Source organism: Equus asinus, chromosome 10, assembly GCF_041296235.1.
Source record: "Equus asinus isolate D_3611 breed Donkey chromosome 10, EquAss-T2T_v2, whole genome shotgun sequence".
NCBI classification, from domain to species: domain Eukaryota; kingdom Metazoa; phylum Chordata; class Mammalia; order Perissodactyla; family Equidae; genus Equus; species Equus asinus.
Genome location: NC_091799.1, coordinates 34700134 through 34724798, shown reverse-complemented (window position 1 = coordinate 34724798; position 24665 = coordinate 34700134). Strand labels below are relative to the sequence as shown.

General features: G+C 50.2%; 1 protein-coding gene across 9 annotated transcripts in view; it reads right to left on the bottom strand.

Moving 5' to 3' along the window:
• Positions 1 to 9833, bottom strand: part of EPB41L4B (erythrocyte membrane protein band 4.1 like 4B) — a 131757-nt gene extending 121924 nt beyond the window's left edge. For 2 of the 9 annotated variants that reach the window (XM_070519058.1, XM_070519061.1), the window contains exon 1: positions 9447 to 9833. In XM_070519058.1, the coding sequence (XP_070375159.1) occupies positions 9447 to 9752 (306 nt within the window). In that variant the 5' untranslated portion in view covers positions 9753 to 9833. The remainder of the gene's footprint in view (positions 1 to 9446) is intronic. The other 7 variants (XM_070519063.1, XM_070519065.1, XM_070519064.1 and 4 more) reach the window with 5 other exon arrangements.
• Between the last annotated feature and the right edge of the window lie 14832 nt (positions 9834 to 24665).

The window sequence follows — 24665 nt, the reverse complement described above, 5'->3', positions numbered from 1 at the left end:
CTGAGGTAGGCAGGCCCAGACCTGCACCAAAAAATCCTTAACTTGGATGAATGGATAAACAAAGTGTGATACATACACACTGGAATACTATTCAGTCATGAAAAGGAATGAAGTTCTGACACTTGCTACAACACGGACGAACCTGGAGGACATTGTGCTAAGTGAAAGGAGCCAGACACAGAAGGACAAATCCTCCATGATCCCCCTCAGATGAGGGACCTGGAGTAGTCAGATTCACAGAGACAGGAGGGAGAATGGTGGTTACCAGGGGCCTGCAAGGAGGGAGGGGGATGGGAAGTGTTTAATGGGTATAGTTTCAGTTTGGGAAGACAAAAACGTTCTGGAGATGGACAGTGATGATGTCTGCACAACAATGTGAATGTACTTAATGCCACTGAGCCATACACCTAAAAATGGTAAATTTTATGTTCCTTACATTTTACCACAATAAAAAAAAATCTCTGGGCCAGCCCAGTGGCGCAGTGATTAAGTTCACACGTTCCGCTTCGGCAGCTTGGGGTTCGCTGGTTCAGATCCCGGGTGCAGACACGGCACCACTTGGCACGCCATGCTGTGGTAGGCGTCCCACATATAAAGTAGAGGAAGATGGGCACAGATGTTAGCTCAGGACCAGTCTTCCTCAGCAAAGAGAGGAGGATTGGAGGCAGATGTTAGCTCAGAGGCAATCTTCCTCAAAAAAAAAAAAAACCCTAATTCAAGGTAGGTGCAGTTGAGCAAGCGAGCAGGTGGGATAATGGAGAAGCACCAGCAGGCCCACCACAACCCGCCTGAGCAGACGTAAGGCAGGACAGGGACAACATTCAGATCACAGGACAGGCGTGGAGGGGACACCTCAGAGCTGAGGGACGCCAGCTCCACAGCCACCTGTGGAACCACAGATTCTGAATCCTCCTAGGGGACCGGCGGCATGGACAATTACACCCCTGTGACCGAGCTCAGTGCTGGGAATCAGGGATGCTCCGGATGACCCCACGGGTGGGCACACGACCCCGGGAACATCATCTCCCAGTTCTAACTTCAAGGAGGAAATGCAGGGCACTCAGCCAGCTATGACTTTGGTGAGAAAGAATCCGCAAAAAGTGCTGAGAAATGGTAGAGAGAACCCAAATGCCAGAGATCTTGAAAGGCAAGGTGGTTCAGCAGCGAGAGGGGTTTTTATCGCATGAAATTCTGACCTGTCAAGTCACAAAAGAGTGTGCTCTGCCAAGGGAGTTCCCAGGAGCACACATCTCAAACAGGCAGGCTGCGAGTGCCCAGCATGGGCTGGGGGAAGAGCCCTGGAAGATGAGTCAGGAAACCTACATTCCATTCTGGCTCCACCACACTGACTAGCTGAGTGGCCCAAGGCCACCCGCTCCCCAAGACCATGCTTAAAAAGGATAATAATTCCTTCCCAGACGGTGGCAATTAAGGGAAGTCACACAGATTCTGCCAACCTCGGGGGTAGGGCTGCCTGCCAGGCCAAGGTACCAGGTGCTCAGCATACCAACCTCCCACCCCAAGAGACAGGCGTTATTCACTTACACACACACAATGAGGGGTGAATTCAAGTAATCCAAAATAAGCACAAAAGAGGCCACCAAACTGATGAGCAGTGTGTCAGGAAGCCTTGGACGGGAGAAAAAAACTTTTTAAAAAAGGATACACACCATGTACAAAAAAGCACAAAGACTGAAATAAAACCAACCCGTTGCTCTGCAGCCAGATGAGAATACATAAAATGCTTTTCTCTGCGATAATTTTCAGGCTGCTCATTAAGCAGTTTTTAAAACGTAGGCTACTTCTGAGCTCGGTGTTGAAGCCTTATGGCCATCAAACCAGAAGGCATCCCGGGCGAAACTACACTCAATGAGTGTGACCGGAGGTGTAAATCTGATCTCTGGAAATCCCACGTGGCCTGCAAAGGAGGACACCCTTCTGAGGCTCAGGGGTCCCCATCCACCTTGGGACCTTTGGCGCAGGTTTAGAGCCCACCCACCACCCCGGCTCCCGTGCCCAGTCCTGCTGTCAGAGGACCTTGCCAGACCACAAATCTCCGGCCACACCGTCTGGGCTTGAAGCTAGAGCCATGTGACACACGCAAGCTCCTCCACCTGTCTGCTAAGCCCCTTTCTCCCCTCTGCAAACCAGGGATAACAAGAGTAACCCCCAAAAGCGTTTTGTGAGGATTCAACAAGACAATCACACAGCACAGTAAACCTTGGCTCTCACCAGCCTGAGACACTCATCTGCACTTCACAGGTCCCTCACTCACTCCTTTAAGACTCAGGGACACACTGGAGCCCAGAATCCTCCCTCCCCCATGGAGCCGGAGCCCAGGGACTGGGTCTTCTGGCTCCCATCCTCCGTGCATTTGCACCTGCTGCTTCCCTCTGCCCAGCTCCTTCCAACTGAATCTACAGCTGAACTCCGATGCATCCTTGGGGACAACTCCATGCCACCGTGGGCATCTAACCGTGTCCAACTCCACCCCACAGTTCTGTTGCTCGCCCCCTGCCCTACTGCACGTGGGGTTCCACGTTACGGGTTGACACTGCCTCCCCTTCTAGACTTGAACTATTTCGTCCCTGCTGTCTCCCAGGCCAATGCTTACTGCAGTGTAACCGCCCAATAAGCCTTTGCCGACTGAAGAAAATACACTGGGGGCCAACAAAAACATTTTGGAAAACAAAAATAAAACTGAAATTAAAATCCAGGGGGATAAGTCAGATACATCCAGTTCTAGAAAGAAACCAAAGAGGCTGCGGAAAGAGTGAGGTTAGGGGGACCAGGGCAGGCAGGGCACACCTGGGAGGCTGCAAGGCGCCCGCCCACCTCTGCCAGACCTGCTCTGGCTGGTAGCAGAGCGTGGGCTTCCCTGGGCAGGTGAGAGGGTGGCGACCGCCCCAAAGCAGGTGGTCAGAACACGAGCCTTGGGATGCAAGGGTACTCTGAGGCCACGTCAGCAGGACCTTTAACCTGCCAGAAAGTAGAGGTGATGGGGGGATGGGCTCGGAGGACAGGGAGCTCGCCTCTCACCCAGCAGGGGCAGCAGGCAGCACACAGCTCAGCTGGCCACAGGGGGCTCCCCACCTCAGCTAAGGGTCCCAGAAAATGCAAGGGGGCGGGGCGATGGCCCCACCCTAAAAAGTCCCTATTCAATTGTGCTGAAGGGGTGCGGAGACAGACTTTCATCAACCCATATAAATTCATCATCTAAAATCCATATTTATATTTAAAAACCAAAAAAAACCCTACAGATGGATACACACCACAATTTTAACAGTGGTTATCTCTGCTGAGATTCTAGAGGATGTCTGAACTTCTCTCGCATCTCTGTATTTTCTAATCGTTCTGCTTCAAACACATTCCAACGTGAAATGAAAGCCCACGCCACCTTGAGAAAAACACCACGATGAATCAGCAGCTGACCCTGCCCGCAGGCAGGTGCCATGGGCCGGAGCGGGTACCCGGGTCAAACGGAACCAGATTCCTGCTGAGAGAACACAGGCAGAGTTGGGCAGGCCGGGCGGAGGCAGTCAGGCAGCGGAGAAGGATGAAACACGTGCTTTGAGGACAAATTGTGGGCGGAGGATTTCTGTGGTTACCGGGCAGATTCTTTCTAAGTCCCCTTGCAAGAATTTCAGAGAAAATTCTACCCTCCCCCTGGCAACTGACCTTTCGCTATTTCAAAATTAAACAGACCTGTGCCTACATCCACAGCGGTGCGCGAGGGACAGAATTCAATGAGATTATGCACGTGAAAGTGCTTAGCAAGTTAATATTTGTTCAGCCCTGGACCAGTGTAGGGTCATGTTACCGGCACTGGAGAGGCTGGCGACTGCACCCCCCACCCCCAATATTAACACTGATGATCCAGCAAGTGTGGAACCAGAGTAAGAGATCACGCCTGTATCCCATTTCCGAAGGATGTTCACCATCCACCTCTCTCACCCCCACACCAAGCTCCTTTTAAAACAAAGTATTTTTTACAATACACAAATTCATGACCCACAGAGGTATCTGAGGCTCGCATGGTCTCATTCACGGTCTGGGACGGGGAGGGCATGGGGTGTGGGGTAAGCAGTGGAGGGCCACCTTGAGCTTACACTTTCCCTCAGGGGCAGGAACAAGCAAGTCGTCCAGAGGCCCAGGATAAGGCAAGGAGCCCAAGGCAGCCGGAACCTTGGGAGAGGGCCAACACGAGCAGCTGCCTTCTCCTGTCTCCTGGGGTGTCATACGGTTCCCCATTTCTTCCCACAACTGAGGGTAAGGAGACCCCTGCCCTGCAAGCCAGACTCCACTGCCCCTCCCCTGCCCCCAGCATGTACCCCCAACTCCACCTGCAAACCGCTCTGCCACTCTGCCCCTCCTCCTGGTGGCCCTCCTCACCTGGACTATTCCAACAGCATGACTGGTCTCAAGTCCCTCCTCCGGCCCAGCCTCCACTCCACTGTGGCGAAAACGGGTTCCCTAAAGCTCAGGGATGATACTGTCAACCCCAGCTCAAAGACAGCCAGTGCCCCCCACCGCCTATGGCAGTTTCTAATGCATAGTGCGCTGCCCTCTGTTCTCACAGCGCCAGAGCGAGGGTTCTCAAAGGTGTGAAGGGACCACCTTCCTTGGAATCACCCAGGGTACTGGGGAAAAGTCCAGCTTCCTGAATGTCCTGAGAATCAGAAATTCTGTGGATTTTAACGGGAGGAAAGAAACTCCCAGATGAACTTGGTGTACCCTGAAGTCAGAGAACCCCTTTGCTGGGCTTTCCCATGGTGTGCAGAAATGTGTCCTACTTCCAACCGCCAGGAAGACGTCCCGCCCCCTTCCACGGTCCTGAGTTAGGACGAGGGCTCAGTCTTGCTTCCTACAGCCCATCCCACATTCACCTCCAAAGGCTAGACAATCAAGGTCCCCAACGTAGCCCCTTCTAACTCTTCGTCGAGTGACTAAAGGGAAGTCACTGTACATCCACAGGCCTCAGTTTCCCATGTATACAAAGGGTGGCATATGTGCCATCTAGGGTCCCTTTCAACTCCAAAAGAAGGCAGATGTTGTATCTCGTATGTTCTGTTGGATCAGAGGTCCCAGTCCAAAACTTCGAAGTGCCTGCATTTTTCTGTTTATTTGGGAGGGGGGCGATTCTTTTCTCATCCAAAGTGAGACTTTCAGAAAGCATCTCTGATACCACATCCCACTTCCAATTTCCACTAATGGAGAGCCAAGCAACGTTTAGCCTTCCTGGCACAGCATTTTTTTTTTCCCTAATACTCATTACTAGACATTTTTCCAAACCCTTCCCATAGGCCAAAGAGGAGGCGTGGATGCGTGTAAGAGTACAACCTCCCAGCCACCCCTCAGCCCCCTGCTGTTTACTGAGGCTTTTTACATCTTTCTTGTCACGCAATCCTCCCAACATCTCCATTTTAAAGACCAGAAAACCCAGGCTCTGAGGGCTTAAGCTGCCCAAGGTGGCACAGCCAGCCTGCAAGACTCAAATTGGATCTTCGAACCCTGAGCCTCTCCGCGTTGGCGCTGCCCCACAATGAGTCAAGGCCGAGTTCCGGAGACGGAAAACGGCTCCACCAGATGCAACACTGGCCAACATGCTGTGCCCTCCAAGGCATGGCGGGAGTGCTAACCAGCCAGCCCCACAGCCTAACAGCTTTCCACACAGAGCTGCTGGAAGACTGTGCATGCAGGGGAGGGGGAGACGGGGCTGAGCAACAGCCGCACGAGCAAAAGCGATGCCAGAGATTTAGTCAACAGAGAGCTAATATGAGTCAACAGAGGGTGCCGCTGCCAAGCACACTAATGGGATCTTCAGCTGCATTAATAGAAGGAAAGTGTCTAGGGCAGGCCGAGGGAGCCCTGCCCTGCTCTCAGCAGACCACACCTGAGGGCTGGGCCGGGCGGGGCTGGGCTGAGAGAGGGAGGCACCTTGCAACGCAGGGCCAGGTTTCTGAAGGAGTGGCTCTGAGAGGCACTCTGGTCGGTTGGTAGGGTGAACAGGACTCCCTTGGAAGGTGGGTTTGTACAGCAAGCCCACTGTAGACTGCATGTTACAGATAAATTTTTTAAAAGATCCTTTCATTCACATTTTATCAAAGATTGAGAAACCGCTGACTATGCATAGCAAAGAGTAAGAACACAGGTGTGCAAGGGGCGCAGCTCACTGCCAGACAAGAGGGCTCCAGGCCCCAGTCAAGGAGGATCGCTGGAGAAGACAGCTATGGTTGCTTTTTCCTTTATTATACAGAACAATTGGGCTGTGGCTTGGTCAAGACGTGGACCCGACAGAACAGGTATTCTAAAAATGCACAAGGGACACTGGATTTGAGATCCTATAATCTCAAGTGTCAAAATCTCCAGGAAGGGGCGGGCCCGGTGGTACAGTGGTTAAGTTTGCACGTTCCGCTTTGGCGGCTCGGGGTTTGCCAGTTCAGATCCCGGGTGCGGACATGGCACAGCTTGGCAAGCCATGCTGTGGCAGGCATCCCACATATAAAGTAGAGGAAGATGGGCATGGATGTTAGCTCAGGGCCAGTCTTCCTCAGCAAAAAGAGGAAGATTGGCAGCAGATGTTAGCTCAGAGCTAATCTTCCTCAAAAAAAAAAAAAAAAAAAACCTCTAGGAATTCCTCTCAATTCCCCCAGCCCGTCCATCCCCCAGCACCGTCTGGGTGAGCCTGTCATATCAGTTAGCATCACTCAGAACAAAAAGATGTGTTTCCACCCGATATTTCCCAAGAGCCCCAAAGCCACCTCTCATTCACCTTTGTGTCCAGAGCACAGCACCTGGCACACTGGAGACGCCCAATGAATGTTGACTGAAGACTGAGGTGCCTGGGAAGGTCACACTGAGGGTGGTGTTATGTGCGAGGCAATTTCAGAACCCAAGTGTCCTGACCAAGGCTAATAAAATGGTTTATGACAATGTGTAACTGCTTTTAGCACGCTGAGCAAAGGAATTCTTGCAGCTAACACCACCAGAGGGTTTTAATTACAAAGGAGCCATAGTTAGCCTGGCCGGGGCATGGGGTGCCTGCGGAAGTGGCTGGAGACAGAAAATCCAGCGAGAGTATGGCGGTCAAAGGTAAATCCTATCTGTGAGCCAGGCAGCAACGCCACACCAGAGCCCAGGAAGCGGTAAAAAGCCAGAAACGCAGAAAAGGAAAATAATGATGAGTGGGGCCAAACGGCATAAAACGTGAGCGCAGCAGAATGGGGCTGAGGGGCACGCAAGCTACAAATTTATCAGGAGCTGTGTGCTCACATCGGAACTCCAAGAATTAATTACAGGCACCAAAACTCTGATCTGGGAAGATGAGCATAAGGAGATTGTGTGATGAAGTTCTAGTACCTAATAAATCTTTAAATCGACGAGCTGTGCTCACTGGTGTTTCTTCTTCATCTTTTCTCCTTGAGGGCTCACAGGACAAAAGCCAGCATCTGTTTTTTACTTGCCTTTGGACAGGGTGTATATACATGGGTATAAATAAAATTTGGGGTTCGCTAAATGACACCTTAAAGCATCAAGAAATCTGCCATCATAAGAAAACCTGGTGAATTCTTCCATCAAGTAGCCTTTTATCAAGTGAAGAAACCTTTTAGGATGCAAATATTCCCCTCCACCTGGCTCACTGAGGGCTCCACCAGCTGTAAGAAGTCACCGTTCCCTTCTCAACCTGTTCATCCGTGTACCTGTGTAGGTCTATTCACCACGCATGCGCCTGACTCAGTTTGCATTTTTCATCCCAGAAACACCACTTAAGCCTGTCGCACAAACCTGACAGAAGCAATACGTTTTATAAACGAATCATCCCCAGGGGAACAGACAAGAAAACCAAGCAGGAAGGAGCACTGTCGAAGTTTCCAAGGAGAGCCTTGCTTTCCCAGATCCGAGATGCAAAATACGCCACATCCTCTGCACACACCAGCTGCCCGCTCCAGCGGCAGCCTGCTCGCCTCTCCACTCCTCCCGGCCTTCCAGGCCTCCTCTCCCAGCTGAATAAAAGCTGGAGAGCTTCAATCTTGGGGAGCAGTCACATTTTAATGCTATTTTAAAGACAACAGCTCTAAGCACCGGAATGCTGGCTCCTTTTCCATGAATAAGAAGGCCCCCAAAGGGTATCCTCACGACGAAATGATATCCTATGGAGAGCACCAGGAGCCAGAGAAATGAAATTGCCATAAATTGAAACGGTCTCAAAATTAAAGCTACACAGGGAAGCGTTAAACCCCAGGCTGGGCAGGTTCTGATTTTCCCATCCAAAACCCTGTCATGTTCCTGGTGCTCTCAGGAAGTCCAAAGAATTTCCCCCACCCGGGAAGGCTTAAATGCTTTATTTGCAACTCCAGGTGTGTTATTTTTTTCCCTGGAAACCTTCGGGATGATCTGTCACATTCATCTAAAGCTGAACCATTGTTGTGTCCTCAGTCACACCCAAAGGTTCCCAAAGGCACCGTCTGCCGCAGCGCCGGGTGCACAGTAGGCGCCCCATTAATGTGCAGATTTGATTTAATCAGACCGGGCCCCTTCGGCTAGAAAGATTCGTTGGTAGGTGGAAGCCCTGGCGGGGACAGCAGCACCGGCCTAGCTCTCTGCCGGAGGGGGGCGGGGTGCAACCACCTGTGGGCGGGTGGCCCGCGACTCAGGCCCCCGCGCCGCCACCCTGGGGTGCCTCGGCGTCCCCACGCACGTCGCCCGGGGGAAAGTCCGGCGCGCCAGGCCCCGTGGGTACCCCGGGGCCGACTCTCAGCGCCCCAGCAAGGGCCCTGCCCGAGCAAAGTTGGCCAGGTCCGAGAGAATCGATTCTAGAGTGCTCGCAAGCTGCCCAAGCTCCTGCGAGGCCGCGGGCCAGAGGGGCTCTTGGTGATGGGGATGGGGGAGGCACTGAGGGGATCAGGTGGGAGCAGAAATGATCCCCTGACTCCCTGCCAAACTTGGGGCATCTGCCTGGCAGCAGGCGGGGGGGCTTCCCTTCCCTGCCATCTCACAAGGCCTGGTGGCGAGTTTGTGGGGGCAAGTGGGCTACCCCGGGGCAGCCCCGCATTGCTTTGAAATTTTCTAACAATAAACCAGCATCGAGAAGACCCACGCTGAAACGTAGGGGGGCGGAAGGGGAATACAGGGGGCGGGGACTCAGGACCAGGGGACCAGGTGCTGGGGAGAGAGTGAGGCCCAAAGGGCAAGGTGGGAGCCAAAGAAGGCGAAACCCAGCAGCGCACTGTGCTAAACAGGGGGCGCGGACCAGGGATGGGGCCCCGGAAGAGACCGGGACGGGTGGACCGAGAGAGAAGCAGGGTTAAGGAGTGCTCGCAGGAGGAGAAGGGGGAGGGGATCCCCGGAGAGGTGCACGGAGGGCGCCCCAGAAGGAAGCACTCGGGGCAGGGGGCTGTCCCAAGGGGCGCGGAGTGCCAGTGCCCCAGACCGGCCCCGTCACTCACCGGCAGGTCCACGCTCACTTCGGTCCCGTCCAGCAGGAAGACGCGGCAGTAGAGGGTGGCCTTGGCGGCGCCAGCGGCGGAGATGTGCACGGCCGCGCCGCCCGGGAGCAGGGGCCCGCCGCCGGCCGGGAACACGCTGCCCCCAGGGGCAGCGGGCAGCGTCGAAGAGGCGGCGGCGGCGGCCGGGCCCCCCCGCGGCCCCCCGTCGCGCTCGTCCCCCAGCCCGGCGGCCCCGCGCCCTGCCGCGCCCCGCGCGTAGCGCTGCATGGAGCGGCGGCCAAAGGTCCGGCGCAGGAACCGCAGCATCCTGGCTGGGGGCGCCCCCTGCCTCCGCCTCCTGCGCCGCCGCCGCCGCCGCCGCCGCCGCGCCGCCGCCGCCGGGGAGCGCCCAGCGCCGCCGTCAGTGCCCTCGGCCGCCCGCGCCGCCTCCCGCGGGCTGCGGCCCGGGGCTCGCTCCCGCGGAGGCCGGGGCCGCGCTCCGGCTGCCTGCGGGGCGCGCCGGCCCGGCCAGCGCCGGCTGCGAGTGGCCGCCGGCGGGAGGGCGCACTCGGGGCGGCCCCGGGCCGTCCCGCCGCCGCCGCCGCGCGCTCTCCCGGGCCGGCGGCCTGCGCTTGCGGCCGGGGGGCCGCTCCCGACGGCCGGCTGCGGGGCTGCGGGGCCGGGGGGCCCGGGGCCGGGCTGCGGCTTGCTCCCGCGCGGCGCGCCGGCCGAGGGCCAGCCGGAGCAGGGCGCCTGCGTGCTCCCGGCGCGCTCGCTCCCACTCGCCGCGCCGCGCCCGGGCCCGAGGAGGCCCCGCCGAGCGCCCGCTCCCCAGACGCCTTTTCCTGCGCCCGCGGCCCCCGCCTCCCACCTGGGAGGCTGCACCTCCAGCCGCCACCACCGCCGCGGGGACTGCAGCACGCCCTCCTCCCTCGGGGCTGCGCCGGCTAATTGCAAACCGGGTCTGTGCTGCCCCCTGCCGGCCCGAGCGCCCCCTGCTGCTGTAGGTGTGCTCACGTGTGTACACGTAGGTGAGCACACACGTGTTTCCGGCGCCCCGAGCCCCGGAGACGCCCGAGAGTCTCCCCTTGCCTCGTTAGCAAAACAGGGCTGCACGCCCTCCGAGAAGCCTTGACCCGGAGGCCAGAGAGAGTGTGGCCTTAACTGAAGGTCCTCGCGGGCTCTCATTTTCCCCTTCTGGAAAAGGAGAGGGGTGACTAGGTAATCTACCAGGTCCCTACTTGATTAAGTTCCGTCAGTTTAAGATCTCAGAGCTGGAAGGGCCCTTTCAGCCTTTCCAGTCCAGTGGACTCATTCCAGATAGGGAAATGGAGCCCAGAGGGGAGTGGGAGGCCTTTTCCATCATACTACGCAGAAAAACCCCTTTCCGTAAGGACCTCGGGTCCAGCATTGAGGCAGGGGCCTGCATAAATAGCCGTAACTGAGAAGGCTAGTGAAGGTTGAAGAAGTTACTGGAAAGCAGAGTAGAACTGAGGCCCGAGAATGAATATACAGGACACACTGAGAATATTGGAGGCAGAGGGAAGTGTTTATAAACAATGCCCCTCAAAAAGAAGTGGGTTGTCCTTTATTGCGAGTAAGGAATGTGGAAGAGGAGAGGGTGAGGGGAGATCAGGCCTCTTGGGACAGATAACACTCCTTTGTGCCTGACACTGTGCTAAGCCCTTTTCTTTCCTCATCTTACTTAATCCTCACAACAGCCTGGTTCAAGAGATGTTCTTATCCCCATTGCACAGAGGAGGAAATTGAAGCTTAGAGATTTAAGAGACTTGCCCTAGATTCCACGGTTAATACGCTCATTTGCTGGGCTTCAAAGCTGTTGCTCCTAACGGCTACCTCTGCTGCCAGGCTGCGGCATGTGGCACGATTGGCAAGAAGGTTTCATCCAGAGACCTGGATGAAGGCAGTGGCCACAGCCAAAGGGACAGGGAGAGAGGGAAGGATGAATTGGGGAGGCATTCCAAAATAGACATTTACTGAGGATCGGGCGCTGTCTTGGCTGATTTCATGGGTGATGTTTTCGTTAAGCCTCGCTCCAGCTCTTCCAGGTAGTTCTGTTTATCCCCATTGACTTAGGTGGAGTTGGAGGCCTCGAGGAGTAATATCCTTGCCCCAGGTCCCAGAGCTCCTGAATGGCAGCAGCCAACGCTTGTTGCCTAGTGTCCACTTTATAACTCTACAGGGGTCTACTGTGTGACAGTGCACAGTGAGGGGTCATCTGCCATCAGCCTTCAGACACCCACTCTGCTCCCCTCCCCCAAGGCTAGACTTCATAGAATACCGTCAGCAAGTTGGTGTTCAAAGGTAGCCCAGTCTGCTCACTGGTTTCTAAGGATAGCCCACTTCCTACTATATGGTCCAGCAGGGCTATGCCAGACTGAATAATGGCCCCCCAGAGAGCCACATCCCAACCCCCAGGACCTGTGAATATGTTACTTTACATGGTAAAAGGGACTTTGCAGATGTGATTAAGTTACAGAGTTTGAGACGGGGAGATTATCCTGGATTATCTGCATGGGTCCAGTATAATCACGAGGGTCCCTATAAGAGGGAGGCAGGAGGGTCAGAGTCAAAGAAGGTGATGTGACGATGGCAGCAGAAGTCAAAGTGATGTGTCCAGGAGCCAAGGAATTCGGGCAGCCGCTAGAAGCTGGAAAAGGTAAGGAACAGATTATGCCTTAGATATTCCAGAAAGAATGCAGTCTTTGATTTTTGCCTTTAAAATCCATCTTGGACTTCTGACCTCCTGAATTGTAAAATAATACATCTGTGGTGTTTTTTTACTTTTTTTTTCCTTTTTCTCCCCAAAGCCCCGTGGTACATAGTTGTATATTCTTAGTTGTGGGTCCTTCTAGTTGTGGCATGTGGGATGCCGCCTCAGTGTGGCTTGATGAGCGGTGCCATGTCCGCGCCCAGGATTCGAACCGGCAAAACCCTGGGCCACCACAGCGGAGCGCATGAACTTAACCACTCAGCCACAGGGCTGGCCCTAACATCTGTGTTGTTTTAAGCCACTGAGTTTGTGGTAGTTTATTCCAACAGCAATAGGAAGCTACTACATGTACAATGTTAAGTAATATTAGCTTGGTGCATTACAGTTTTCATATCCTCTTGGTACTCTCATGGTGCCACCCCTCTCGTAGTAGGCATCATTCTGGTTTGTGATTATCCACTATCATTCTCTCCTACGAGATGCTAGGCTCCATGAGGACAGGACTTTTTCTTATTCATCATTCTATCCCCACCCAGGACCTAACCTCCTGTCTGGTAAGTAGCAGGTGTTCCATAAATGCTTGTTGAATGAATGCAGGATCTCAGTTCATCTTCATAAGGGCCCTGTGGGGTAGGTATTGTCACTGCCCTTTAGAGATGGGAAAAATGAAGGTTGGAGTGGAGCCGGGACTCACACTCATGTCTCCTGACTTCAGATCCCATGAGCTACTGACAATACCGTGTCATCGAGAATTCCATGGGGACTCCAGATGGCTTTAGTTTTACCTGTACCCCCTCTATGCCAGGCACTGTCACCTAGTGGAGCTCCTTCAGTCCTCATCATAATAGTGATTTCAGCACATTTTTTCCACCACACAGAGGAGAAACACAGGCTGAGGCCTTCCTTTGATGAAATTTCATGTCACTCAAGTTTCAACCTCAGAACTTCAGCATTTGAGGAGCAAGCTGGCATTTTGTCTGCTCACAGTGTTACGTATTTCAATGACTGCTCCTTCTCATCTTTGCCTTTCAGGCCTAAAAGTCCTTATCCTTGTTATCTGAGCTCTAAAACCAGCCCTTCGAAAAATTCTAATTGCCCATTCTCGAACCTCCTCTATTGCCACATAGGAATGAGCCAGAACTGGCCATGTATCCTGTTTGTCAATACAGCGCTCTTTTATGAACCCCCAGCATGTCACCTGCATTTCTGCCTAGAACCATCTTGGGCTGATGTTCTCAAGAAGCAGTCTACATTGAATTCCAGGTCCTTCTCTTGGTCATAGACAGCACCTTGACTTCCTCAGTCTCATGGGCATCATTTGGAATTTGATCCCCAGAGTCACCTTTTTGCCTTCTCCTCGTTAAGGCTCACTGCCACTCTTTGCCCACCCCCTCAGGTTCATGAGAACTTCCCATGATCCTCCCCATCGCCGCTCAGGAGTTTTGTGTCATCGGCAAACCTCGGAGAGCTCCTGATGCCCTCTCTTCCTCCAGAGTGGTTTTACACATTAATTAAACAGCCCTTAGCCTTGTCTCTGAGGAACTCCTCTCAGAAATGTGCCGTTTATTCCCATCCTTTGTTTCCTGGCTCATTTCCTAGACTCAATAAAATTGTGCCCTCATTCCATCAGACTCTCCCCCCCACCATAGAACAAGATTACGTTTTAATGTGTGTTCCTATTTACTCCCTTGTAAATTTTTCTTTCTATAAACATTTATTGAGATCTTACTATGTACCAGAAAGCTTTCCCTGCCGTTCCAACTGTTTAATAAATGTTGGCTCAATCTTTCTGCTATCGTTTCCCAAGAATAATAGCCATCATTAATTAAAGACTGTGTGGAAGGCAGCTGTGGTTTCTGCCAGCCTAGCATCCATTCTCCTGTTTGGGTTACTTTGCAAAACTACTTCACCCCCACTCAGAGGCCTAGAGGTCTTGGTGAAGTTGACCCCACCCCCTGCCTCTGTTGGCCCATGATCAGGCCTGGCCAATCAGAGCATTGCATTTCCCAGAGACCTGTTACCCACTCAGGAATGGAAACTCTTGCTGAAATTATTGGGAGAGGAAATTTTTTTCCCCTGGGTTTCATGAAGCAGCAGTGTGTAAGCCTGGAACTTTTCGTTGTGGCCCCACCTTAACACCACATGGAGAAAGCCTGAGGATGACACCAATACAAAGAGAAGCAGAGCCAAGAGATGGAGAGCCAAGAGATTAGATTTCTGATGACAACTTGATTTTGACTACCTAGATCCAGCCATGCCTGAAGTTAGCATACCACCTGGAATTTACAATTAAAGGAGTGAGTCAGATTAGAATGAAGTTTTTCCAGGTTTTGGATCTTTCCTTTGTTTCCTCTGTTCTCTTTCCTGAGCCTAGGACAGAAGCATTTTGAATAGGCACTCACTTTGTTCATTCTTTAAAGGACTCATCTCCAAGCAAATAATTAGCCAGACTATGCTCATTACCGAATGGTACAGAAATAATTGGAGAGTTAATACATCATCTTAGCTTTTAGATCCAAAAGTGGCAATGATGAAAGGACTTTTTGGTGACTACAACTGAGTCCCAAATTGATATTTTTAGCTAATCCTTTCCCTCTGCTCCAGATTATATTTCTGACTTCCTCCTCAACGTCTAATCCCTGATCTCAATTCCAAACATCTACTATCCAGCCCTCTGTATAGACTCAAGAGATCAATATCTGGAGAGAAACAGGAGTGTCCCCCACCTCCCTAATGCCAGTCCTAGCACCGGGTGCCTATCTGAGGATCCCACTTTGGGAAAACACACTGGGCTCTGATGAGATAACCCTTATATTCATGCTGGAGATGCACACAGAGAGTGGGAGGGGGGCATTTTTATAGTGCCTGCCTCCCCTACTGCCTCCCTGCCTGCACCTCCAGTGTGACTCACGCTTGGGTTGGCCATGCCGAGTCCCCTCTTACTGGTCATCCCTGGTGAGCTTGCCTGTCTCTTACTCTCTCTCAGCCAACTGCTTACTTTTTCTTCTTTTCTATTCAATGGACTAAAATCAGTGCTGTCCAATGGAACTTTCTGCAATGATGGAAACAGTCTGTTCCTGCACTGTCCAGTATGGCAGCCACTAGCCACACATGACTGTTGAGCGCTTGCAAGGTAGCTAGTGCAACTAAGGCACTAAATGCTTAAATTTATTTCATTGTAATTTAAATTTAAGTAGCCACATAGGACTAATGGCCACCATATTGGACAATGTGAGAGTAGACATCGCCCCCACCCCGTCACCTACAGCTGGGTTCATCTCCCTAGCCTCTGCTCCACTCCTATTAAGAGAGTCTAACTCCAAGGAGTGACCCCTTTTGCTCTGTCCCAGACTGTTGACATCAACCCTTGCATGCCTGGCCAAGTCACAAGATGTGACAGCTCTGATCCTATTTGCCATCAAATCAAAAACCCATCTTCTGCCAAGTTGGTCAAAACCAAGGTAAATTGTTCTTTCGGGGAAAGCCGTTGGCAGCTTGGCTGGTGGTTGGGGTGGAATGTGCTTTTGAAATCCTGCCACGACTCAGAGCACACCGCGGAAGCAGCATTCCAAAGCAAGGGTCCCGTGAGTCACCAGGGTTAACGCTGCACCACCCAGGCAGGTACAGGAACCACAGACACGAAAGGAACCGTCTCTGTCACCTCCTCTGTTGTAGACTTCAAGCCCTGGTTCAAGCCAAGGAAAGAGTGAATTTGAAGAAAGGGAAGATAGTGGGTAGAGTCAGAAGGTTTAATAGGAATGAGGTCTCTAAGGGGCCTCTGAAGTGGTCAGCTGGGGAGGAGCTAGTGGCCCTGGTGACCTTGAGGAGAGTACAACAGTGGAAGCAGTGACTGGGTTATATGGGTTTAAGGGAAAATGGAGTCAAGGACGTAGAGATGGCAGATGCAGACCACTCATTTTAAAAGCTTAGCATCCCAGGGAGGCAGTGAGGCATCAGAGGAGGAATGTGGGACTCCTGCTGAATTCTGAGACTCAGTTTTGTCATCTGTAAAATGGGCGAGTACTACTAACCTCAAAGTTTGTTGTAACATTGGTGATATAACGAAACAGATAACTGATGCAAAAAAGGAAAGAAAAAAAAAAGCTTTATAAACTGCAAAATCCTGTACAAATATAAGGCTGGAAGGAGGAGGGACTGGATAGTAACGAGAAGGGGCAAGGGGACCAGTCAGAGTTTCTGGGGGCTATGGTTCTTATTTTAATACTGGGGAGGTCGATACATAAATTAGGAGAAACAAAGGAAGAAGCCTGTAGGGAGAGACCAAAGGGATGAGCGTGTATCAGAGAACAAACACATGGAAGGGGCTTGGGGAAAGCCGGAGGGAGGGCTGGGCGGAAAGCAGCTGGGTGGGGCTGAGAATTGACAAACGCTCATCAGAGGCACCTGCTTTTCATTCCCAAGGGAATAATAAAAAAGATAACACTTCTTTATGCTGTGCAGAGGCTTACGGTTTATTAAGTGCTGTTGCAGACGTGACCGCATTTAATTAGTCTGCATGACAACCCTGGCTGCGAGGTGCTCTTACGCCCAGTTGACAGCTGAGGAAACGGGGGCTCAGAGCAGTTGTGGGACAGCTTACACAGCTGGTCAGCAGCCGCACACTGGGATTGGACCCCCGGATCTCTCAGCTCTGTGGTTACCTCTTCCCCCCACCCCCATGGGCCTCTCCAAACTGAAACCCGGCTCTTCCCTGCGGGCCCCGCCAGCTCCCGCCCTCACTGACTCACTGGGAGGGGGCCCCTGGGCTTCTTTATTCCCCAGAGCCAGTTTCTGGCCTTCAAAACTCCGCTCCCTCTTTCATCCCGTCATCTTCCTCTTCCCTAGCTCTTTTCTCCCTTTTGATGAAGCTGTTAGAAAGAAAGGCAGGGGTTTTGATGATGTTAAGATGGGAGCCACCATAGGCCTGCCCTGCCCTGCCACACCCCACTCTGCCCGAGAGATTCCCAAGGGAAACAGGCACCCAGGGCAGTAGCAGGGGAAACAAGTGGGGCTTTGTTTCTGCTGGACCTGCCCAGCGCCCAGGGCTCTCTGAGAAAGCTGGGATGGAGCCCAGGGCCCAGCCTGAAGGCCTGGGAGGACTTTCTCGCTCCCCAAGCCCCCGTTTGTTTGGGGAATGTTTCCTCCTTCTGGTCAGTAGCTGCCTAGAGATGCAAAGGCAGTGTGTACTCAGTTGTGGGTGAAAGGAAGAGACAGTCACGTTCTTGTGTGTCATTTTCCCTTATGCTTAGAGACCCCACGCTCAAATAAGCTTGACCTAACCGTCGCCCTGGAACTGACCAATCAGATTAGTATTCTGTCTCCTTAAGGTGGAGAGCAGAGAGGTGGCGAGGAGACTTTCCGGTGTGGGGAGGTGGCAGGGCCTTTCTCTGCCAGTTATAGCAGTCTAAGCTAGAAAGTTCTGGCCCTCCTTCTTCCTCATTCCTAGACGTCCAAATCCCCCCCAACCTCAGTTTTTCCACAGCCACTACCTGACCCCCTGGACCACGGCATCAGCCTCTCCTGCCGTCTCTCCCTCTCCAGCCCATCTGTCACCTAGCCCCCAGAGCAACCATTTTGAAAAGCAAATGGGCCAAGTCATTCCCCTATTCATAATCCTTCATATCTGGACAAATTCCGCATAAAGATTTTTAGCTGACCTATATGTATTTGCTTGGGAGACCACCAATTTTAAACCAGAGCTCACCCCCACTCGGGGAGGCCTTGTCTTTCAGTGGCTCCCCATTTTCTGCAGGGCAAAGGCCTTTTCGCTCCGGCCCTGCCTGCTACTGAGGCCCCACTGTCATTTCATCCCCCATCCTAAATTCTAAATTATTGCCATTCTTCAGACACCCTAAGGCACCCTTCAGGCGTTTATATGCAAATCCCATCCCCCTCAAATATGTTTTCCCACCTTCCCACCTGCAAACTCTTATTCACTCTTCAGAACCCTAGACTGGCCCCTCCATGAAGCCCTTTCTGACCCTCTCTGGGTAGACCTGGTTGTTTCCCTCTATCCTCTTACAGTTCTATAGGCACACGCATCTCCCTCTGCTGCATAAATTGGGCAGCCTCTCTGGGCTAAGACTATCAGTCCTTAGCAGATACAGATCATGGCAGCTTAGAGTAGAGTGGGAAACAAATGGACAGAATTGTGAGACAATAAGAAAGTAAACCCCATGTGATGTGGGGATGGACGGGCTGTGGGGACAAGGGAGGCAGGTGTCTGGGGTCCTAGGTTTCTGGCTGGTGAGTCCCCTTCCCTCCCAGATTGAGAGCTCCTTGAAGGTGGACCATGTCTTGTTGACCTCTTCCTGCCCTGCTCTGTGCAGGCCTAGTTGGAGGAATCCTTCAGTGAGCATCAGTGAGTCCAGCCAGGAGGGGCGAGGAGGACAGAGGCAGAGAGCAGAGCTAGGCCTGAGTAAGGCGGAGGGCACCTGGTGAGTGGTTCCAGGTGTGTGTTCTAGAACTTTCATTACTAGCCTTGACATGGTGATCATTTAGTAATGTATGTAAATGTCAAATCACCATGTTGTATACCTGATACTAATATAATATTGTATGTCAACTATACTTCAATAAAAAAACCCACAACTTCATGACAAGTTACTGTTGTCCTGTCTGTTGCTGGCTATCTGCCCCTAACCTGCTCCCCGACCTCTGTACATAGGCGAATGGCCACTGGACACTGGAAAGTCCGGCGTTTGAGAAACTAACTTTGAGACCTAATTCTGCCCCTGCCCACGACCCCCTGACCTTAGTTAAGTGTCTTCTTCTCCCTGGGCCTTTGTGTCCTGGTAGAGTGTGTGCTCATTCACGCTCTCTTTCTCCCTCTCTCTCTTACACACATGCGCGCGCACACACACACACTGGCTGGCACACATAGATGTTTTTTAGATAGTCGTGGTCACGAAGCAAGAGTGGGCATCAGACAGCTCAGTCTAGAAGCATTGTTCGGAGGTGGCATTTGAATCCTGGCTGTGCCACTTACTTGCTGTGTGACCTGGGGCAGAGATATGAGCCCTCACGCCTTAGTTTCACATCTGTTAACAGGGCATAAAACAGTAAGGACCTCACAGTTCTGTTGTGAGGAATAAACGACACAAAGTATTTCAGCTATGTCTGGTAAGTACGCAATAAATGTGAATTGTTATTGTTAGCATCTCTGTTCATGTAATTATCGATAATTTTATATCCATTAAAAAAATAGAAACTTTCTGGGTCAGGGCCTGGCTGGCCTGGCAGAGGGCCCAGAGGAGGAGAGGCTGGGGGTGGAAGTGAAGTCAGCAGCCTGGGGCCTTTGGTCTGGGGGTTGGCAGCGATGATGCCGGAGCCTGGGAGAGAGGAGAGAAGAGAGAGAAAGAGAGGCAGAGAGAAGGAGAGGGAATTCAAGAAGAAATACAGCCAAAAAGAGAGAGAGAGAGAGAAAGCAAGCCGCCACCGTGGCCAAGAAATCAGCTCCCAGTGAACAGAAAGCCTGCAAACCGGTCTGGGCAGTCCCAGAGCCAGGCCAGGCCAGCTGGTGTGGCTGCATCCAGCACCCACAGGAGCAGCCTGACTGGAGGGGGCTGCCCTTGGGCGATACCCAGGGCCTCCTCGCCCCACTGGGGGCTATGTTAGGGGCTCGCCAGGCCTGGCCTACGACAGCCCTTCTGGGTCTGGGAGAGAAAGAAAGACTACTGTAGGGAAAACTGGGGTGCACACTCTACTAGAAAAAGTCATACCACTTAAAGTCCGACAGAACAGGATTCCAAACTCTGCTCCAACAAGAGAGCAAGACCGTCCAAGCAGGAAAGGATAGTGTGTTCAGTAAATGGTGCTGGGCAAGCTGGATATCCACATGCAAGAGAATGAAGTTGGATCCTTATGATGAATACCATACCATAATGAAATTATGCCATAAATGAAAATTAACTCAAAATGGACTGAAGACCAAAGGTAAAAACTAAAACTATAAAATTCTAATAAAGGTAATTCATCTATTGGGACCCACAAAACGGAGGCCGGCCCCCATCACAAATCTAAACCTAAGTCAGCCTGCACTTCCGGGCAACATCTCATTGTCAAGGAAACCTAACACCAATCACAATCCTCCAACCTGGCTTTGGCTGGTTTACCACGCCCTACAAAGTTGGACCAGCCTTATAAGGCGATTCCCCCACCTCCCAGCCAATTACGCCTGCTTCTGTGTTGCCTCTGTTTTGCCTCTTCTAACGCTCTATAAACTCGATCTGGCCCAAAACCCCTCAAGAAGAGTGTTCCGCTGCTTCTGAGGTGCTGTACTCCCCCAGTGCATGAATTGTTTTCCCTTGAACAAAGCACATCAAACTGATTACTAAATTGTATTATTTTTGTCATTTAACAACTCCTAGAAGAAAACACAGGGAAAAATCTTCATGACGTTGGATTTGGCAGTGATTTCTTGGCTATGACATCAAAAGCACACGCCAAAAAAGAAAACAATTAGATAAGTTGGACTTCATCAAAATGAAAAACTTTTGTGCATTAAAAGACACTATCAAGAGAGTGAAAAGACAACCCACAGAATGGGAGAAAATCATATATCTGGTAAGGAATTAATATCCAGAATATATGACACACACCTAAAATTCAAAAACAACAACAAAAAATAACCCAGTTTAAAAATAGGCAAAGGATTTGAAAAATCCTTTCTCCCAAAAAGATAAACAAATGGCCAATAAACACAGAAAAGATGTTCAACATTGCTAGCTATTAGGGAAATGCAAATCAAAACCACAATGAGATACCACTTCATACTCATTAGGATGGCTATTAAAAACAACAACAGAAAATGAATGCTGATGAGGATGTGGAAAAATTGGAAACTTTGTGCATTGTTGGTAGGAAATGGAAAATGGTGCAGATGCTATGGAAAGCAGCTTGGCAATTCCTCAAAAACTTAAACAGAATTACGTTCTGATCCAGCAATTCCATTTCTAGGTCTATATACCTAAAATAATTGAAAACAAGGATTCAGATGAAACGTGTACACTAATGTTTATAACAATATTATTCACATTAGCCAAAAGGTGGAAACAAGGCAAATGTCCATCAACTGATATATGGGTAAACCAAATGTGGTATGTCCATCCAATGGAATATTATGCAGCTCTAAAAAGGAATGAAGTAGTGATACATGCTATACCATGAATACATCCTGAAGACGTTATGCTAAGTAAAATAAGCCACACACAAAAGGACAAGTATTGTATGATTCCACTCATATGAGAGGAATTTACCTAAAATAGGCAAATTCATAGAGACAGAAAGTAGAATGGAGGTTACCGGGGGCTGGAAGAAGGAAGGAATAGGGAATTAGTGTTTAACAGATATAGAGTTTCTGTCTGAGATGATGAAAGTTTCCGGAAATAGATAGGGGTGATGGTTGCACTACACGGTGAATGCACTTAATGCTGCTGATTTCTACACTTAAACATGATTAAAACGGCAAATTTTATGTTATGTATATTTGACCACAATTAAACAAAAAAACTCTGCTCCACCACATACGCTACGATCTTAGATAAGTCAGGTAAGTGCTTTGTGCCTCAGTTTCCTTGCCTGTAAATGGGAATAATAATTGGGAGGATTAAATGACATGGGACAGCTGCATTCCCTGGGGCACAGCAGATGTTCATATGTTATTTGCCTCTTTTCTCTCCCAAATAAAAACAGCTTTACTTCTCCCCTTGATTATAACACTAACACACACTCATTGTGAAAACATTCTTCTCGGACAATATCTAAAAGAGAGAGAAGCTTAATAATGAAGTTAATTTCATAATAACTTTTAAAAAGTTTAATAAAGTTTATCTAGTAATAACTTTATTATTAAGTAAACAGCAGTCTGTATGTAAATAAAAAACTATAATATAAACACATTTTAAAATAAAATATAAAGCATAACATGACAGTGCAATCAACAAACACAATAGTCGATCAATGTAAACATATCCTAAAATTTTACACAAACTTAGAATGGTCTGTATAAATTGACATTCTTGCTCTCAAAAACTTACATTCTAGTGGTGGTGGGGGTTAGAGGCAAAAAAAAACAAGTAATAAGATACACATTTTTTCCTGAACAAAAATGAGATCCTTTTCCACATGCCATGTTGTAGTTTTCCTTTTCACACCGCAAATATCTTGCCAACATCCTTGTTGACTTTTCTAATATATTATTTAAAGTATTTCTTAACAGATGCCTGTGTTTTGTCACTGTGTGTTGGTGTCTGAAGTGGAGTAACTGTGGGATGCCATGTTTTTTCCCACTTCAGTCCACATACTGAATTTAGTGTGGGCGTGACCTCTACGCCAGAGCAGGGTTTCTCAAAGCATCTTCTTCAGGACACCATTCCTCCAGTGTGCGTCAGCATGCAAGGGTTCGATGGCAGGCAAAAGATGTGGGAAAGATGCCTCACACAGGGGCCAGCCTGGTGGCACTGTGGTTAAGTTCTCACCTTCCACTTTGGTGGCCTGGGGTTCGCTGGTTCGGATCCCGGGTGCGGACATACACACCGCTCATCAAGCCATGCTGTGGCAGGCATCCCACACATAAAGTAGAGGAAGATGGGCACAGATGTTAGCTCAGGGCCAGTCTTCCTCAGCAAAAAGAGGAGGATTGGCAGCAGATGTTAGCTCAGGGCTAATCTTCCTCAAAAAGATACATGAATAAAAATTTTTTAAAAAAGATGTCTTTCACATTCTCCTCTTCACTGAGCACTTGTTAAAGGAGTATTGAAGGCTCTGAGCAGTCCTGCAGTTAAGAAATTGGTTTAATTTTGTTTAATACAGTTGTCTTATCTTTTTATGACCACTGAACACTGTAGCCACAAGACCAAAGTGCCATGGTTACTCGACAAGCATGTGTGTCAGTCATTGTGTGCAAAACACAACAGTAGAGGTTTAACTAAAATGGAAAAAGGCTGCTTTTCTGACTGGTGGGGTTTTAGGATGCTGCCACTGGAAATGTTCAAAGCTATGTTGTGTCTTTGAAAATAAAGAGGAAAAAAGTTTAATAGTAGGAGAAAGGGGGTGTCTAGAAGACGTTACTTTTGGAAACTCAGGGTGAAGAGAAAACACAGATAGTAAACACACCAATGGGAAACATTATCGTAATGAGCATCTTTACAATAATCAAAAATAATGCAAATTAAAGCAGGCTCAAGGCATATTTTTTTAAAATATGGGGAATTAGGAGGAAAATGCACAGTGATATTCCCAATGCTGGCAAGGTTGTGGTGAAACTGACGTAGTCAACCAATGATACTGTCTATTTACACAACCCATTGGAAACCAACATGTAGCAAGAACCACAAAGATAAGTATCTCTTGACTGGTAATCCCACTACTAGCAATCCAGCCTAAGGAAATATTAAGCAGGCTGGCCCCGTGGCTGAGTGGTTAAGTTTGTGCGCTCCACTGCGGCAGCCCAGGGTTTCGCTGGTTGGGATCCTGGGCGCGGACATGGCACCGCTCATCAAGCCATGCTGAGGCAGCATCCCACATGCCGCAACTAGAAGGACCCACAACTAAAAATACACAGAGGTGTACTGGGAGGCTTTGAGGAAAAAGAGAAAAATAAAAAACAAGATTGGCAATAGGTGTTAGCTCAGGTGCCAATCATTAAAAAAAGAGGAAAAAAAAGAAAGCTTACACTCAAGTACTACCAACAGCAAAATCCTGGCGTACTCTATGTTAAAGTTTCAAATGGGGGGTGTGAGGTGAGGTAGGAGTGTCCTATTGGAGGTGACTAAGTTCAAATGGAATTAAAACAAAGTGGATATCAGTGTGTTTGAATTGCCTAAGGAATTTTAAAAACACAGATTCCAAGACTCTACCCCATTTGCACAAAGTCAGCCTCTGGCTGAGAGGTCCCCACCTAAGCTCCTATTTGTGGCTCCTCCCTCTCATCCCCCACATTCTCTCTGCTTCCATTGTAGAGCCCAGAGACAGGGACTCCGGTTGGAGGACATTCTTTTGTGCCAAGTCAGAGGTCACTGGCCAGCCTATGAAATTTTCTGCTCTGGGGTTAATACCCAGCCCCGATCCAACCACCTAGGGGGTTGAGCAGAATAGCACAAAACACAGTCCCCTCTTCCTACCTGCCCCTCTCGTCCCAGCAGAGTCTATGCATCGGGTGGGTGTCCTGGGCTGCAAAGGCAATCCTGAAGACACCTTGTGGATCTTTTTGGGAAAAAGCAGATTATGTGACTCCAATCTTCCAGTTGACAAGAAATCAGGTTGATGGTCTAGTTTTCATCCATCGCCATATGAGGGTGCAGTCCATACAGACACTGAAATGTAATAATGTACACCTGAAATTTACACAGTATTATAAGCCAATATGACCTCAATAAAATAATTTTTTAAAAAAGAAAAAAAAACAATGAAGAAATCAGGTGGAATCTTTCGATTGGGTCACGGTAGAAAAATCTCAGCAAACAAGCCTGCCTTTCTGGGCCAAGTTCTCCAACAGAGAGAAATAA